This window comes from Macrobrachium nipponense, chromosome 30 (genome assembly GCF_015104395.2).
Source record: "Macrobrachium nipponense isolate FS-2020 chromosome 30, ASM1510439v2, whole genome shotgun sequence".
Taxonomy (NCBI): domain Eukaryota; kingdom Metazoa; phylum Arthropoda; class Malacostraca; order Decapoda; family Palaemonidae; genus Macrobrachium; species Macrobrachium nipponense.
Genome location: NC_087218.1, coordinates 15,788,496 through 15,805,977, shown reverse-complemented (window position 1 = coordinate 15,805,977; position 17,482 = coordinate 15,788,496). Strand labels below are relative to the sequence as shown.

The 17,482-nt window shown below is 42.6% G+C and overlaps 1 protein-coding gene across 3 annotated transcripts in view; it reads right to left on the bottom strand.

The window, feature by feature from the left end:
- LOC135202317 (uncharacterized) overlaps positions 1-16,694 on the bottom strand; it is a 102,117-nt gene extending 85,423 nt beyond the window's left edge. The window contains exon 1 of one of the 3 annotated variants that reach the window (XM_064231662.1): positions 16,602-16,694. Coding sequence is in view for 1 of the 3 variants with exons in the window: in XM_064231661.1 (XP_064087731.1) it covers positions 16,151-16,197 (47 nt within the window). In the remaining 2 variants the exon portion in view is untranslated. Of the gene's footprint in view, positions 1-16,150; positions 16,213-16,347; positions 16,370-16,601 lie in introns of those variants that run through there. The other 2 variants (XM_064231663.1, XM_064231661.1) reach the window with 2 other exon arrangements.
- Between the last annotated feature and the right edge of the window lie 788 nt (positions 16,695-17,482).

Genomic DNA, 17,482 nt, shown 5'->3' with positions numbered 1-17,482 from the left:
TTCTTAATCAGGTGGTCGAAATCAGGCGAAGAAAAGAAAATTTTCGCCGACGAAAACGCTGTCCTTCTGTTAGCATCCACCAGACCTGAGAAATCTCCTTGGGCGGAGGCAGCGACTCCCAAAGAGGGCAATTCTCCGGTAGCATGAAAATTTTATATGTCTTCTGTAACTTGGACGGTGGGACAGCGAAGGCGGCTTTACCAGACCTCCCTCTTTCTTCTCCAGCCACTTCTCTGCTTCTTTGAAGACTCTTTTCGCCGACTGCGAAAGCACCAGTTTAGGTAGACTCGCCGAAAGTACTTTCCTATCCTTAACAAAGGTAGAAGGAGGCGAAGATAGAGGAGCTGGCTCGAATTCCGTATAAGAAGCCAGCAAAAACTTCATTAAGTTGGAGTAAGCAGAAGCCGCTTTCGACTCTTGTTCCGACTGATCCTCCCCATCCGACATTGTCGACTGCTTGGCTTCTTCATCCGTATAAGACTTAACTTTCTTCAACGACTTAACTAAGTCCTGAAGCTGTCTCAACGGTTCCAAAAAAGCTTCTTCTTTGTTGTTCGCATCATCTCCCGATGGTGTGGGCGAAGGAGACAACTTCCTTGATGAAAACTTGCGAGTCGAACTCTCTCTCTCGTTAGCTGGCGAACGAGTCGAAACTTTCCTTGTTTCAGTCGGCGAGACAAAACATGCGAGTCCGACACTGATACCTCGCGAGATCGTTTGCGAACAGCACCCGAACCTTCTACTAGGCGAAAGATACACAGGGTTCTCCCAAAAGCTACACGAGGGTTGAGGACTCTTTTCCCTCCCTCTCTTCACAGGTGATGAACGAATTATCCAATGGCACTGCGCGCCTTTTCAACGGGCGTGACACTTCACTCCACTTCTTTCGCCTGGTATCAGGCGAACACACCTCCGAGTCCGACGACAAACCTACACAACCACATCTACACCTTTCCAGTGGTGTCTCTTTACAGAAATCGAGTCGAAATTCACGACTGAGTCGACGGCCGCCCGTGGGCAAACCCCTCCAGTCTCCCTTCGACTCACGGTATGTCTTTCTCCCAGGTGCTGGGGAGCGGGACAGTGACCTCGGTCTAGAAGACGTGGAGGGACGGACAGCCGCCTCCTCGGATACGACACTTGCACTTTTCACTTCACCAGACTTAATCACAAATTCACGAAAAGATGTACCTAAATCCATGACAGATTTAGCAAGCAGCTCAAATTTCCTATCCATCTTATTTTCTAACTGGGCAATGGTGTCGGAATCAGAAGCATGGGGAACCTGAGCCGGAGTAAGGTGTACTGAAGTAGGAGGACTATCAATAGGAGAGACGTTTGACAAAATAGGAGAAGACAAAGCGGGCTTCTTTGCCTCTGACGGCAAAGGAGTTGACTCTAATCTAGCCCTACTATCAGCCCTAATGGCTCTGCCTTTCTTTTCCTATCTTTTTCATCTTATCAAGATGAGACAAAAAACTCTTCCATCCTTGATCATCTAGATCTTCACATTCATTACATGTACGCTCTTTAGTACACTCTTGCCCCCTACATTCACGCACTTCGAGTGTGGGTCATAACATAACTTGGTAATCTAGTTTTGCAGCCTTCGCTGCAAAACCTAACAGATGAACCTGAATCTGACATAACTCACACTAAACAGATGAATAAAGAAAGCAGCTAAGCCCGTTTTCAAACACAAAAAAAACAACCAAGAAAGAAAAATTTGTACTTCACAAATCGGGTGTCAAACAAATGGCGAACAGTTGACTGCAGCGAAATACACAGGTGTTTCACCGTGGGCGGCAGAAAACGAATTGTCAAGCAAAGCTCAGTAGTACCGGGGATCCCCGAAAGTGGGCGGGGTTGTATCACCTACACGTTAGCAGCGCCAATTAGCGCCGAGAAATTTTTTTGGAATTTCGACTGCGTAAGGTAGAAGCGTATAGCTATGTAATGTTCGGTAAGTTTCATGTGTGAAACCTCTCGAAGTGGGGTTGTCTGAGTAGATCTGGTCTGTTTGGAAGAGATCTGGGGAAGTCCACTATCCACTCCAATACCTCTGTGAACCATTCCTGGGCTGGCCAAAATGGGGCTATTAGCGTCAACTTCGTGTTCTTCGAAGCTACGAACTTCCTGAGCACTTCCCCCAGGATCTTGAACGGGGGAAAGGCGTATGCGTCCACACCCGACCAATCCAGGAGAAACGCGTCTATTGCGAAGGCTCTCGGATCTTCCACTAGAGAGCAAAAGATCTCTATTCTTTTGGAGAGGAACGTCGCAAACAGGTCTATGTGAGGTCTCCCCCACAGGGACCAAAGACTTCGCACACTTCTTCGTGTAGAGTCCATTCTGTGGGAAGGACCTGATTCCTCCTGCTCAGTCTGTCCGCTCTCACATTCTTGATGCCTTGAACAAATCTTGTGAGGAGAGTTATGCCTCTTTCTTCTGTCCAGGTTAACAGGTGTCTTGTTAACTGAAAGAGGGAGAAAGAGTGCGTGCCTCCTTGCTTGCGTATGTAAGCCAGAGCCGTGGTGTTGTCCGAGTTTATCTGTATCACCCCGCCTCTGACTATCTCTTCGAAGAACTTTAAGGCTAGGTGTATGGCCACTAGTTCCTTGCAATTGATGTGCCAGGACACCTGTTCCTTTGTCCAGGTGCCTGACACCTCCCCCCTTGCTCCTAACGTCGCTCCCCATCCCGACTCCGAAGCGTCGGCATATAACACTTGGTCTGGGTTCTGCAGGGCAAGCGATACGCCTTCGTTCTTTTGAAGAGGAAGGATCCACCACTTCAAATGATCTTTTACCTCTTGTGGAAGCGGGAAGATGTCAGAGAGTTGTCCCGTCTTCCAACTCCACACCCCTTTCAGGAAAAACTGAAGAGGGCGAAGGTGAAGCCTCCCCAGAGAGAAGAACTTTTCTAGTGAGGACAGGGTCCCTAAGAGGCTCAGATAATCCCTCGCTGAACTGTTCTTTTTCTCTAAGAAGCTCGAGATTTTCGACAAACCTCGAGTGATTCTTTCTCGCGAAGGAAATACTCGAAAACCCCGAGAATCCATCTGAATCCCCAGATAGACCAAGCTCTGGCTGGGGATCAGCTGCGACTTCTCGAGGTTCACGAGTAATCCCAGCAATTCTATCATGTTCCTTGTTACTGATAAGTCCTCCAAGCACTGAATCTCCGACTTGGCCCTGATCAGCCAGTCGTCCAAGTAGAGGGAGATGTTTATTCCCTCTAGGTGAAGCCATCTTGCCACATTCGCCATCAGGTTGGTGAAGACTTGCGGAGCTGTAGACAGACCGAAGCACAGAGCCCTGAATTGAAAGATCTTGTCTCCTATTACAAAACGAAGATATTTCTTTGACAAATGGTGAATGGGAACGTGGAAATATGCGTCTTGCAAGTCCAGAGAGACCATCCAATCTCCTGGACGAAGAGCCGACATTAACTGAGGCGGACCGTTTCCATGCGAAACTTTTTTTTCTGAACAAAGCGATTCAGAGCGCTTACGTCCAGAACTGGTCTCCACCCCCCCGATGCCTTTGGTACTAGAAAAAGGCGATTGTAAAATCCCGGTAGTGTGGATCCTGCACAAGTTCGATGGCCTCCTTTTCCCACATTTGTTCCACCATTTGAAGGAGAGTCTTTCTCATTACCGGGTCTCTGTACCTCGCTGACAGTTTCCCGAGGCGTAGATGTTAGGGGAGGGCTGTTCTCGAAGGGGATTACATATCCCTTCTTTAGGACCGACACTGACCAAGGGTCGGCCCCCCTTTTTTGCCCATACTCCTGCAAAGTTCAGGAGTCTGGCGCCCACTGGTGCTTGAAGGAGCAACAAGTCATTTGGTTTTCTTGAAGGGCCTAAAGGAAGACCTTCCTCTCTTATCAGAGCTCTTCTTTCTGGCAGGGGGACGAGCCGCTGTACCTCCACGAAAGGGCTGCTGAGGAGGACGAGAGTCCTTCTTAATCGCCGACACTACAGGGCGTCCTTTCTTGGACGTTTTGTGTTAGTAGGTCTGTGTCGCCTTCTCAGTTAGCGAGCGAGATATATCCTTCACTAACTGAGAAGGAAACAGATGATCCGATAGAGGGGCGAACAATAAAGCAGTCCTCTGGCTCGGAGAAACCCCTTTTGATAATAGGGAAACCATTATACTGATCTCTTTTTCAGGAGACCAGCACCAAAAAGGGAAGCCACTTCTCCCGAACCGTCCTGTACTGCCTTGTCCATGCAAGACAGGACGCTATGGAGAATCTCTGGGTTTTTAAGAAACTCCGGATCTTTAGATTTGTTGGCCAGAACTCCGAGTGACCAATCCAGAAAGTTGAACACCTCTAAAGTGACAAAAAGTCCCTTTAGAAAGTGGTTCAACTCTGAAGTGCTCCACGTCGCTCTGACCGATCCTAAGGAGTGACGTCTAGAGGCCTCCACTAAATTGGAAAAGTCCGCATCTGCAGAGGCAGGCAGAGAAAGACCCATAGTCTCTCCTGTCCCATACCAAATACCTCTCTTTCCATGTAGTTTGGAAGGAGGCATGCAGAATACCATCTTTCCTAACTCTTTCTTCTTGTCCATCCAAGAATCTAAAGAATGGAGTGCCTTATTCATCGATATTGCAGGCTTCATTTTCAAAAAGGCCGAAGATTTTGCCGTAGCCGAGCTCGAAAAGAGAGAACGAGGAGGAGGAGGAGCCGCCGGACTAAGAGAATCTCCAACTCTTGAAGCAATAATGAGGCTAAGACCTTATAACTTGAGAGTCCCTCATTAGCAGGAGGTTCGTCATCAGACAACTCGTCTAAACCTCGATTCAGACGAAGGAGAAAGTTCACGTTTGGAGGGAGAGTCCTTCCAAGACCTCCTACGCTCTGAAGGAGAGGAGCTCCTATTTGGAGAAGAGTCATAAATTCCAGGAACGAGTCTCCGACTCCTGCCTCCTGGCTCTTGACTCCTTGCCTCCTGGCTCCTGCTCCTGATCCTGACTCCTGACTCCGGAACCGGATCCGGATCCGGACTCCGGACTCCGGACTCCACCTGACTCACCGGACTCCGGACTCCGGACTCCGTACTCCGGTACTCCGGACTCCGGACTCCGGACTCCGGACCTCCGGACTCCGGACTCCGACCCGGACTCCGGACTCCGGTACTCCGGACCTCCGGACTCCTGAACTCCTGACTCCTGACTCCTGACTCCCTGACTCCTGACTCCTGACTCCTGACTACTGACTCCTGACTCTTGCCTCCTGGCTCCTGCTCCTGCCTGGATGACTCCACACCTCCATGGCTCTTGGCTCCTGCCTCCTGGTTTGACTCCTCACTCCTGGCTCTTGGCTTCCTGCCTCCTGGGTGGGGACAATCCCATCACTCCTGGCCGGTGGCCAGACGTCTGATAGGTTCATCCAGGTTCGTACAGGAAACCTCACCTCGAGTAGGAGTATCGATCCTGGCGGCAGATACCTCCATACGTCTGGAGGATCTTTTGATCGGAAGGGAAGAGTCTTTCCTTCTAGGAGGCTCCTTTGACAGAACTCCTACAAAAGACGAAATCTGCTCTTGCATCGCCATCATGAATCTCTTCGTAACCTCCTCTTTATCCTCTTCGGGAGGAGGGGAAGGAGGAGGGGAGGAGTCCATAGCCTCCACCTCCTGCCTCCTTCTCACTCTGGTTGAAAGAATGGCTCTTCTTGCCTTCTTCACTCCCGATGGAGACTCCTCAGGGAAGTTTTCTGGGCTCGAATCAATAGTCGGAGCCTTCCAACTCCTCTTGAGTGGCCGAGATCGATCTGAATCCCTCCAATCATGTCTCGGGGATGAAGATCCCGACGACGAAAAACACATCACAGCAGGAACGCCTTTTTGACATGAGCGATCCTTGGCAGTCTGGGGTGTCACAGAAACCGCCGAAGGAACACCTGATCGGTGGGGATTCTCCACAACCTCCTTTCGGTTTTCGACATTCCTTCTCCTCTGGGCATGTGAGCTTGGAAGAGGTCTAGACCTAGGAGCGTTGCTGAGCCGACCAGATGCCCCCTCCACTACACTGGGGACACTCATATCACTGTCCATTGAATAATCACTAGCCTTACCTTGTATGGCAGCCATTTTGTTTTCCATCGACTTGAAGGCTGCTTTTAGATCCGCAAGTTCTTTCGCTGAATCTACAGGTTCTGCAATAGGAGAAGGGGCTGCAATGGAAGGAGAAGTAGCAATACTTACCCTTGGGGAAGATCCCAAGCTAGGAATTAGTTCAGATCTAGAACTACTTAAAACTTCTATAAGAAGCCTTCCTCACTCTTTCTCTCTCTAACTTTTTTAAATAATTAGTTAGATTCTTCCATTCGTTCTCACTCAAATTCTCACATTCCTTACAAGTATTAGTAAAAGAACATTCATACTCCCTGCAACCCTTGCATACCGTGTGAGGGTCTACCGAAGCTTTCGGCAACCTCACCTTACAGCCTACATTCACACAACGTCTCACAACCATTCCAGAGTCAGACATTTTTAAAGAAAATTCCAAAATCAAAGTCCACAAAACAGTCCACAAAAAGCGTATGCCAATCCAACAATCCAGATACGTCACCAAAAGTCGGTCAAGAAGATCAATTGCCGGTGAAAAAAGAAAAACCAATCGAGAGGAACCAACAACAATGTTGATGGCCCGGGTGACAGAAGAATTCTGATTAGAAAACGGGAATGGTTCCTAGTCCTGCCACCCAGGGCAGGGCGGTAGATCACCTGACCTACCGGTAGCGTGTGCCGCGAAATTTGAAATTCTGTCGGAGACGACGGAGTCTATAGCTAAGTATATATCTGGCAGGGAAGTTGAATGTATAAAAAATACCATTTGTGAAAAAGTACTATACATCTCTGGAATGTCTTCATCCTTAACTATGAAAGTTATCAAGAAGCATAAACCTAAATACTGTAATATAACTTCTTCAGCATTTACAAAGACCTGTTTGATAATGTAGATCAGAAGGCACGTTATCAGAGCACACACAGTACATACACTCCATATGTGCAGGTCTGACATAAAATTCACATGTGATGTGATGGTGATGATGCAGTGCTCTTAACACTGACCCAAACTACCCCACCAGTCTACTTTTTGCATTTTGGAAGTATAACAAAGGAAAAAAAATAACAATAAATCAGCCAAAAACAAGTAAAAAAGATTGGAAGTGGAATCATTACCAAAAACTTGCAATAAGTGGTATTAAGTGTAAAGTATAACAGGTATTTTTTACATACATCATCCTTAACACCATTGAGAATGGAGAACCCTCACGGTCCTTAACCATCATTATGAAGACCACTGTAACAAACAAAAGTATGAATGTTCCTTCACATGCCCCTCAAAGTACATAGTTAAAGGTAAAAACCATGAAGGAAAAATAAACAACGGAGTTTCTTCAAAATCTGCTGAGTAAAGGACGTCGAGTTGAAAGATCTTGCAGAAACTCCATAGTTTATTTTTCCTTAAGTGGCTTATACCTTTATTTATGGACTTATCACGTTCCAACCTTTCGTGATTCAGTTATACAAAAAGTACAAAGTATCTACTATATTCAGTAACCTACCTTTCCATGTATATATTTACCTTACCATAACATATCTCTGTAATAATCAGTGTAATACTCTAAAAGGAAGGAGGTTAGATATCGCGAGCATTTTTGTAAACTAGTTCACTATTGTTTGTGAACATAATCTGATTTACAAAAAACTTTTAAGTCATATATGCAGTATCAACCGATCTTAAGAAAAACCCAGTGTTACAAGAGTTTTTAAGACTAATTTACTAAGTTTTTCTCAAAAACAAAAACTTCGGCTGTTTTGTAACTGTTATGAAAATATGACCAGACTACAGATTCAAACCTTAAGACCATCATGAAACTACCCACATGGAACACTGAGAGAGAAGAGTAAGAGAAAACAAAAATGAATGAGGATTAAGCATACAGTGGGCCCCACATAGTATTCGTGTTCTCCAGATTCGCAGACTCACATTCGTGGATCTCTCGGGAACATTTCCCCGCATTATTCACGTTCAATTCGCATATTCGCGGTATTTTTCTATGAGAAATATCCACAAATTCATGTTTTTTTTTTTTTTTTCAATTTTATCATAAAATGCACTTTATGTGATAAAACTATTAAAAAAGCCAAGTGTAAAAGTTTTTTGTGGGTTTTTCTTGAGTTTTAACTAACAAAATAGGCTGTTTTCAGCATTTTTATAGGGGTTCCAACTATTCGCTGGCTCTAAATTTTCAGGGAGGGGGGGGTCTGGTATGCATCCCCAACGAATACAGAGGGACCACTGTATTTTGAAATCTGTCCAATACCATCAATAAAATATAAAAACAAAAACCTGATTTGAACTACATACATGAAATTTTAAGACTAATTTTGAAGGGCAATAAAAATTACAACTTCCGTAGTGCGCATTGTTTCTGATATTAAAAAATTATAAATGTATGTACCACTACTAGCTCCAAAGACACAGAATTTTGGCAATTTAGCTAGTTTTTTCTTTAAATTTTTTTATCTAAATTTATTAAAATCCCTCAGAAAATTTACATTACTTCCTAGCAACTTTCAGCAGTTTTGGTACCTCAGTCGGGTGCTTATTTGAATCATCAAAAAAGTTTATTATTCCTTCATTGACTCCAGACATCGCAAATTATTGTAAGACAATCTTTAATGGGTCTCTCAATATACAAGTGATAGCTGGGCTGCCTACTACAACCTTGGTGATTTGGGTTGTGTATCATGTACAGGCAGTCCCCGGGTTACGACGGGGGTTACGTTCTTGAGACGCATCGTAAGCCGAAAATCGTTGTAAGCCAGAACATCGTAAAAAATCCTAAGAAAACCTTACTTTTAATGCTACGGGTGCATTGAAAACTATGTAAATTGCATTCTTATTGCATTTTTCATGAAAAAAACCTTCAAATATTGATTATTTTGCATTTTTGGTGTCATATTTCATCTGCCAGATGAGCGTTGTAGGCGTCGTAACCCTGGAAATAATGTCTGATGAATATAATTGAGAAGCGCCTTAACCTCGGAACGTCGTAACCCGAACCTGTCATAAATCGGGGACTGCCTGTAGATTATTATTTTAAAAATTTAGGATACTGCCATACATGGTATAATTGCAGGGCCATACTCAAAATATATAACACTTGCAGTGTTAAGTCATGAAATGGATGAAGCATCCAGGAATTTGTGCAAAGTATTCAAGGCAGTACCCTGCCCACTGTAAACTCATAAATTCTTATACAAGTCTATAACCTTCATTTCCTGCTACAGGATGCTTATCCCTCTCATGCCCGTACCCAGAGTTTGTTGGGGGGGGGGTCTTTTTTCCCAAAACTGGACCTTTCTATAAATGTTCACTGCATATATAAGTATATACAAGATGAAATCTTGAAAATTTTATTTCAGTTATATTGAGAAAAATTGGGTATGCAGCCTATGCCCTCTACCTGATTAGGTGTTGTTCAAAGTACATTATACTGACCTTGGTTAAAGCATTTCCTAAAAAAATAACTAGGCCTATCAAATTTATAGTTACATAACTAGCTTACTTGAAAAAACTAATATATACATTATTAACCTAACTCAATTAAGGTATGTGCAATTCTAAAATTTTACCCATGCTTTGACTGTTCCCAAAATACACACTAACCTTACCTAACCAAGGCAGCAGCACATTACCCACCTAAATAGGTTCTGACTCGGCAACTTTGCTGTAGTAACCCTGAAGCATAGGCTCAGAAATATTAAGCTTACTAACATAAATACTAGGAATTTCGATGGAGACGAGGGGTCTGAATTTCTTTCACCCCTATTCCAATCTATGATAAAACTGAAGACTACTACCGTGTTCTGGTTCCAACAAGTCACTGACCGGAATACTGACTTTTGTATACATAGGGTAAAATACCGAATGGCCGGCCTTTACCATAACGCAACCACCTTACCAAAAAGTACTTTAACACGTCCTGTAACCCACAATAGACATTAGTCAAGAGCCAACGTCTGTCGAAGCAACACCTCGAGACCTCTATACTTTCCTCTCGAAGCAAGTTTTTTCTCACTAGTCTCAAATTAAGGCCATAATTTCCGATTTTCGGAAAGGTGGTCGCGCTATGGTAGAGGCTGGCCAATCAGTATTTTACCCTACGTACTAGCTACTACCTACCTATGGTTCTGTGCATGTCTAGTATATACTGCCTTTTACTTGTTTCCATCTTGGTACCCATGGGGTTGGTCCCCACTAATACGAGAGCCACCAGGAATTGGGGCGTCAAATGTATTTCGCTGTGTTTAGTACGAGCCCCTGGGGGTTAATTACAGTCGTCCGAATAAATATTACTTAAAATTCTTGTTCAGGATGTAAAACTGCATAGAAAAAATGCAACTGCCATAGTCAAGGCTGACGCGGAATAGTAGGTAATATAGATCTACTGGGGTTTGTACTAACCACAGCCCCATTTTGCACATTGCCTGGTAGTTACTGAACCAGAGGGGCGTTGTAATTTTTTTGTTTTACCCAGTTAATTTCACATCTTGTGCAAATTTCTGTAGCCTACGTAACTACTTGATACAACAGTGAAACAGTTCTAGGTAATTAGGGTGTGCTGTCCTCATAAGGATAGGTGGTATTATTTTACTTATGGACATTAATTGCTTTCACCATAAAATAGTAGTTTTTTCTGTTGTATTATGATGTGATTTGAATGATTTTGAGGTTTATTTCCATCGCAATGAATACTTATCCTTCCACCATCCCTCCCCTATAGATAACAATCTGGGGGAACCTCCTCGGGAAGCGGGGTTTTGGGTGGGGGAGACAAAGTAGGTAAAAACAGGGCAAAATGGAGGAAAAAAAAAACCCTAAATTAACACTCAAAACATATAAAATGGGCCGTATACAGGTAGACACTGAATTCGAAATAAATAAAAACACTGGAAATGGGAAAACCCGAGCCAAGAATTTTATATGAGAAAATGGCAGGGTAAAATTTACAGTTTCAACCATTATGGGTTGGGGAAAACTGATAAAAATATATTTGTTGCATCAGAAATAATGTAGTTCTAACGGATTTAACATTTATTTTGAGCAAACCATCCGATTTAGAGATTTACTATGTAATTGGAGTTAAAAAAACGAGTTTTTCCAGAAAAAAGGTTAAATGTCCAGGAGAAGGCCGCACCCGTTTTTCAAGTATTAACGGCGAAAAACGGCAAAAAAACGACCAGATTGGTGTTGCACATCGCATAGAAACATAAAAGAAGGAAATGAATAAAAAAGAAACAAAGAGTTACTCTTACACACATCTAAGCATAAAACCCTACTACTTCAATTATGGGGGATCCCAGTGGGAAGCGGGTTTTTTGGGTTGGGGGGAGGAGAAAAGTGATTTTCGAGGCACTACCAAACCTAATACAACCACCTAACCTTACCTAGGGCCCTGTACCCCTACCTAGGCCTAGCGGCGGGAGGGGGGGGGGGGGGGGGGGGGGGGGGGCGCGATCCCCCCTTAAGGCCACAGTGATTTTCGGGGCACTACCGAAACTAATACAACACCTAACCTTACCTAGGGCCCTGTACCCCTACCTAGGCCTAGCGGGGGGGAGGGGGGGGGCTCTGCCCCCCTGGCGACCCCCCCCGGCCCCCCCTTAACGCCACTACCTAACATCCATCAAACCAAATCCAAAGTGATGTACTGCTGTATACATCGTTATACTACCACCATTATAATATACTCTATAAATTAATGAAGCTTACCTTAAACTGTTGGTTGATAAAGATGTGCCCTGACATGCAACTTAAAGTAGGAAGTGGCCAGGTACCCGACGACCACATTGCACTGCAAACAATCGGTAGGAAATCGAAGGTCTGTCAAAATTAATGCCAGAAGGGCCAGCCACTGCCTCTGCCATAGGTACAGGAAGACAAAATGCCGTTTTTTGCTTCATTATTCGAGTATTCAGTCAAACAAGGATACCAGTGGACACTAGACAGGTAACTTTTTTACTCCGCTGAAATGCTAGTGAAACTTAGTTTTCGACTAAGTCGTTCGTAATTGGTTATAACGATGCACACCTGTCAGCCAATAATGAGTAACTGGAACTGCTTTTGTTTGCGTAAGAGAGTAAGTTAGAGGGCTCATTAAAAGTAAACATTACCGTAGACGGTGTAGAGGAAACACCTCTCCCGACTTAGGAAAAAATTAGAAGTAAAAACTTAATTTTTTTTTTCTCTGTAAATATGCATTAGCGACAATAATGTATTGAGAAGAAGTGTTTTGTTATCACTTCCTTAACATAGTGAAACTAAGTTAAAATACGCTACATTATTAGCCTAATGTCCATAAATGAAATAATACCGATAGGTAGTATCTAGGTAGTACCTAAATCACTTGCGGTAGAATAGCGTGACATTCCTTAGTATAGCTATACCTACTACCTAGATACTAGGTAGGTAGCTAGGTAGCCTAGTATACCTACCTACCTACCTAGTGTTGTTTCTGTAACCCAAGTAACCTACCTAGGTAACCTACTAAGCTAAGCTACTATAGCCTACTACCTAGGTACAAACTACTACTTAGGGTAAAACATCAAAGCAGGCCACGCAGGCCAGCTACCATCAGTGCAAGCCACCCTCCGAAAAAGTACATTATAACGCGTCCTGACACCCGAGATGGGGCATCAGTCGCGACTTGTTGTTGGTGAGAAACGGAGCTAAAGAACCTCTACTCTCCTTTCGAAGTAAGTATTTTCCCCAAAGTTAGAAATTAAGGCCAAATTTTAAGATTTAAACAGATTTAAACAGAGGGTACTGAAAATGGCGCCCACGGCAGTGGAAATCTCACAAAACCAAAACGCGTTCAACATTTTTACTTACAACTCGAGGTATTTAGAAGATTGACGCCATCTCGATGTTTACGGAGTAGCTTGTGTCAATAAACTACCATCCTTTCCTGTTTGATAAATCCGCACACCACTTGTACCCACAGACGCTGGAGACTTTATCACAAACAATCGAAACACGATTTCTCATCAACAACAAGCCAGGCGTAAACAGCTGTGTGTAGAAGATGACGAGAAAGCGTGCTCTTGGCTATTTTTAAATAAGTAGTAAAACATCAATATTTTACATATTTATGATGATTAATTTGAAAATATTCGTTATTGAAAAAGTAACTCGACTCTGACTCAAATTTAAGTAATTATTTTTTCTGAATTAGAACGTTCTTTCAAGTTCTGTATTATGACGTCACGACATCTTGACTTTCGTACCTATTGTAAATAATTGCTATACTCAACTGTCATTGCAGAACAGTTTACCAGTTATTCATGCAGATTGTTATCAGCTATACATGTAATTGTTATAAATCGTAATGCGCATATATATCTTTATTATTTACTTTTTGGATATATGAAGATGTTTTACTGCTGGATTATCGCCGTAGTGTGACTCAATCGTTTTTCGGTCCATGGGCCTCTTGTCTGTTTTCGCACCATAAGAAATTATGGGGCCGAATTTGCAATGACCAGAAAGTCGTTTAAAAGAGGAAAGTTAGCATTGAGGGGCATATGTTTGACTGAGAAAAATACAAATTTATTCAATAGCTAGCTTGTAAAAATACTTGGTTATAAAAACTTGATTGACAACTAAGCAGCATGTCTACTATGGGTTTCAGAGACAGTGCAAGCACGTTTTTGGGACAATACCTATTTTTGTAACGAACACTCTTACAGAACGAGATTTTGCTATAGTTCATTACACCCAGTGCCGTAATTTATAAGGGGTATCGTGAATCACTAATCGTAAAGAATAACGACACTTGTCCTTGTACCAAGAGACAAAAACTCCATTATGCAGAAATGATACGAACACGCGTATAAAGCTCCACCTACCCTCTCCCCAACCCCCCCCCCCTCCACCGCCATCCCTTTTCTTCTTCGTTCCTCCGCCTTCCTTTCTTCCTCTCTCTCTTCTCTCTCTCTTCCTCTCTCTCTCTCTCTCTCTCTCTCTCGCTCTCTCTCTCGTCTCTCTCTCTCTCTCTCTCTGTTGCCATTCGGTATGTGTTGACCCTCCAAACTGGGTATAAGACTACACACAAAACGTTGAAATTGGTGAAATTATGGCTATGTATTGGAAGTATATATACATAAATATTAAAGCAATTTTATCATTATTGCATTACTATGACAACTAGAATTCATGGAAACAGTTTATAACCTGTAATAATACGTTTACCGCGATCTACTCGGTAGCGCCTTCAACGGGATATTACGTTCAAGACTTTAACTGTGCTTGTCAAGCCGTCAGCCCCGTAATAATACGTTTACTCGTATAGAAAGTGTAGGAACATCATTTGGTAACACACTCAGCACATGGGAAACTTATTTCCAGCCTGGCAACTCTTTCCTGGTGGTCGCTTATGCTAGAAAACTGCCTGTCCCTGTTGGTTTCCTTTCAATACGCTTCGGGCGCCGTTTATCGAGACAAATTGGATTTCGCGTCTTTCACAATGAATGTCCCAAAGAAAGGAGGAGGGCATATTTCTTTAGGTGAGATCAATCAAATACTAGATGAGGAGTGTGATATTGATAACCTATTTGATGATGAGAGCTCTAGTTCTGAATCCTCCAGTGATGATACAAACTTTTCTTCCAATTGCGGAGTGAAGATGACTTTTCTTTGCCGAGTGACTGGACTCCGAGAGAGAGAGAGAGAGAGAGAGAGAGAGAGAGAGAGAGAGAGAGAGAGAGAGAGAGAGAGAGAGAGAGATAGAGAGAGAGAATTTCCTACAGTTAATTACAGTATGAATAACAAGCATAAAAATCAATATTAACTTTGAAAAAACTATCATCCATGCTATGATCGCTGATTACAAAAAAAAAAAAGCGTGACGTACGTTTAGCAGCGAGCTTATCAGGGGGCGGACGCTTACAGGATAATGGAACGGCGTAGTGTGAAGCCTCCACTAATGTGGCAACGATGATTTTGCCATTCTTAGCATGCAAACATTAAAGCATGCAAACATTAAAGGTTACATTTATTTCTGGCATACGATTATTTAAGAAATTCAAAATACTAATAAAGACTGAAATCAATGAAAAGTGCTAGCAAAAACAAAAAAGCAAAAAAAAAAAAAAAAAAAAAAAAAACGTAGTCGTTCCTCTATGCACTTTTCCGTATTCGTTCCTCTATGGTTTTCGGCAGCCAGATGTACGAAAACGTTAGAAACATTTGATTTTATCTACGTTAGAAATATCTGTAATTTTTCGGGGTAATTTGGTTGCAAAAAGGGATAATATACATGAATTAAATCAAAATTTTTAAATAACAATGTAAATTTAAACTAAATAACGAGTAAAGTAAACAGTTTTAGGGAATCAAAACTTTGCAGTTTCGCGTCGTCTGTCGTCGTCTGTCGTCGTCCTGCTATTTGTAATTGTGTTTTATGGCGCGCGCGCTTAGAAACCAGGAACAGCAACGGGTTTAAAGTGCAATGTGGAGTGAACTGAGACCAAAATGTGTATAATAACAATCAAATAAGCACTGTGGAGTTTCAGTTGTGATGGCAGTAATGATAAAAACCGCCGAGTTACAGGTCAAGAAAATGAATTCAAGTTCCAACCATAACCCCGGGAATAACAAGTTTCATACTTTCACTAATATAGGCAAACAAAATGTTGTTTTATTGTGCTGATTACAACTGCAATCTTGAGTAAGATCAATAAACGTTACATACATACGCTAACATTGTTCAAATGAGTGCTGGGAAGGCTGGGGAAAGATGGTGTCCGTCACTGATGAGAACCGTCCATGAAAAACGTAGCCGCCATATTGGATTTCAAAACTGCCTTGAAAACATATTTACGAAGAGCTCACATGCTTATTTTAGTTCGTATGGGGCTTTCATATATCACAATATGTTGACGAAACTTCAGTCTTTTAAATGGTATGCTTAGAGTTGCAATTGTATTCATGTTTCACCAATTAAATATCGAGTGAATAAGACCCGTCTACCGTGATGAGGGTTGGCCTGTACTGATGTTTCCCCCTAGGTAGTATAGCCTATGTGAAACCCAATACATGAATAATTCTTAACCATTCTATACCTTAACCTACGTTGATACTGGGGCCTGGATAGGGCACCCCAACCCATTTGCAAATCAAATACCGCTCCTAAGTAATCAGTCGAAGCCCTCGATTGCGTATTCGCCCTTGTGACAGCAGACGAACACACCCACCACATCATAAAATACCGTATTAACCAATGCCCTTTGCTCGTAGAATTCACATAACGAACATCAACCTTCAGAGAGTGGAGGTCACTCCATCTGACGTATTTTGACCTGCGGGGGAGTTCGGGGTTGCCTACGTCAGTAGCCTGCAGCAGCTTAGGGTCGTTGCTTTGAACCTCAATAAAAATAAAACACTTTTGGGTGGCGAAGAATCCCCATCATTTCCGGCCTTCGTCTTCGTCCCAATACGTCAACTCCCAATGGACAGAGGTTATCAATGGCAAGAAACATATTAACAGCCGAATTCACTTGTCAGCGTTCTCACCCTGTAGTTGGTGACGTTCCTGGATCTATGTTTCGGTAACCCACTGACTGACTGGGAGAGCTGACGTCCACTGCTGGTAGTTAGGGAGTAAAGACATCCGGAGTACATTTTTCTCATTTTTATTTTGGATATTTTTCAATTTAAACCACATATAGTTATCAAATTAGGAATTATAAAACAATAAAATATCTATTAAAATACAATTTTAATTTTGAATTAGACTTTGTGCAAGATTGTATATAAAAAGTTACCTCACTTACTTCCAAAAGATGTAAATTTGAACGAAAACAAGTGGCACCGTACAGGCGGATTTGAGCCAATGAACGGACCATCCGGCGGTCAATGTACGGAACTGACCAATGTCATTCATATAGCAGATTACATTGTTGGGTACGTCTAGAAGATATAAATTGTATTTTTTAAGTAGATGCAGCTCAAAATCTCCAGTTTTTATCTTTAAAATGCAACTGCTGTTTCTCAGAGTCGTTTGAACGTTACGCAACCTTTCAAAGTCAGGGAATAACGTTTGCTCATCGCAAATTTTAGTCAACAGAAAAGGAATACCTACTGTCCAACGTTTGTTCCTCTTTTATCACGCAACTAAGCAAACACCGTCCTTTAATATTAACCCTTGAATATCTGTAAATTAACACATATTGGTAGCAAATATGTTCTGCTGCCTTCTGGTAGCTACTGTAAATACGGGCAAAGTAGCCATCGATGATTTCGTAGTAATTCTCTCTCTCTCTCTCTCTCTCTCTCTCTCTCAGTCTTTTTATTCTCACGAATTTTCTGCCTTGAAATGGAAATGCATTTTTTTCTTGCTTCTTTAGCTTCACGGTTTTAAGCAAAAGATTCTTTGCTTTATAAACTTGGTGGAG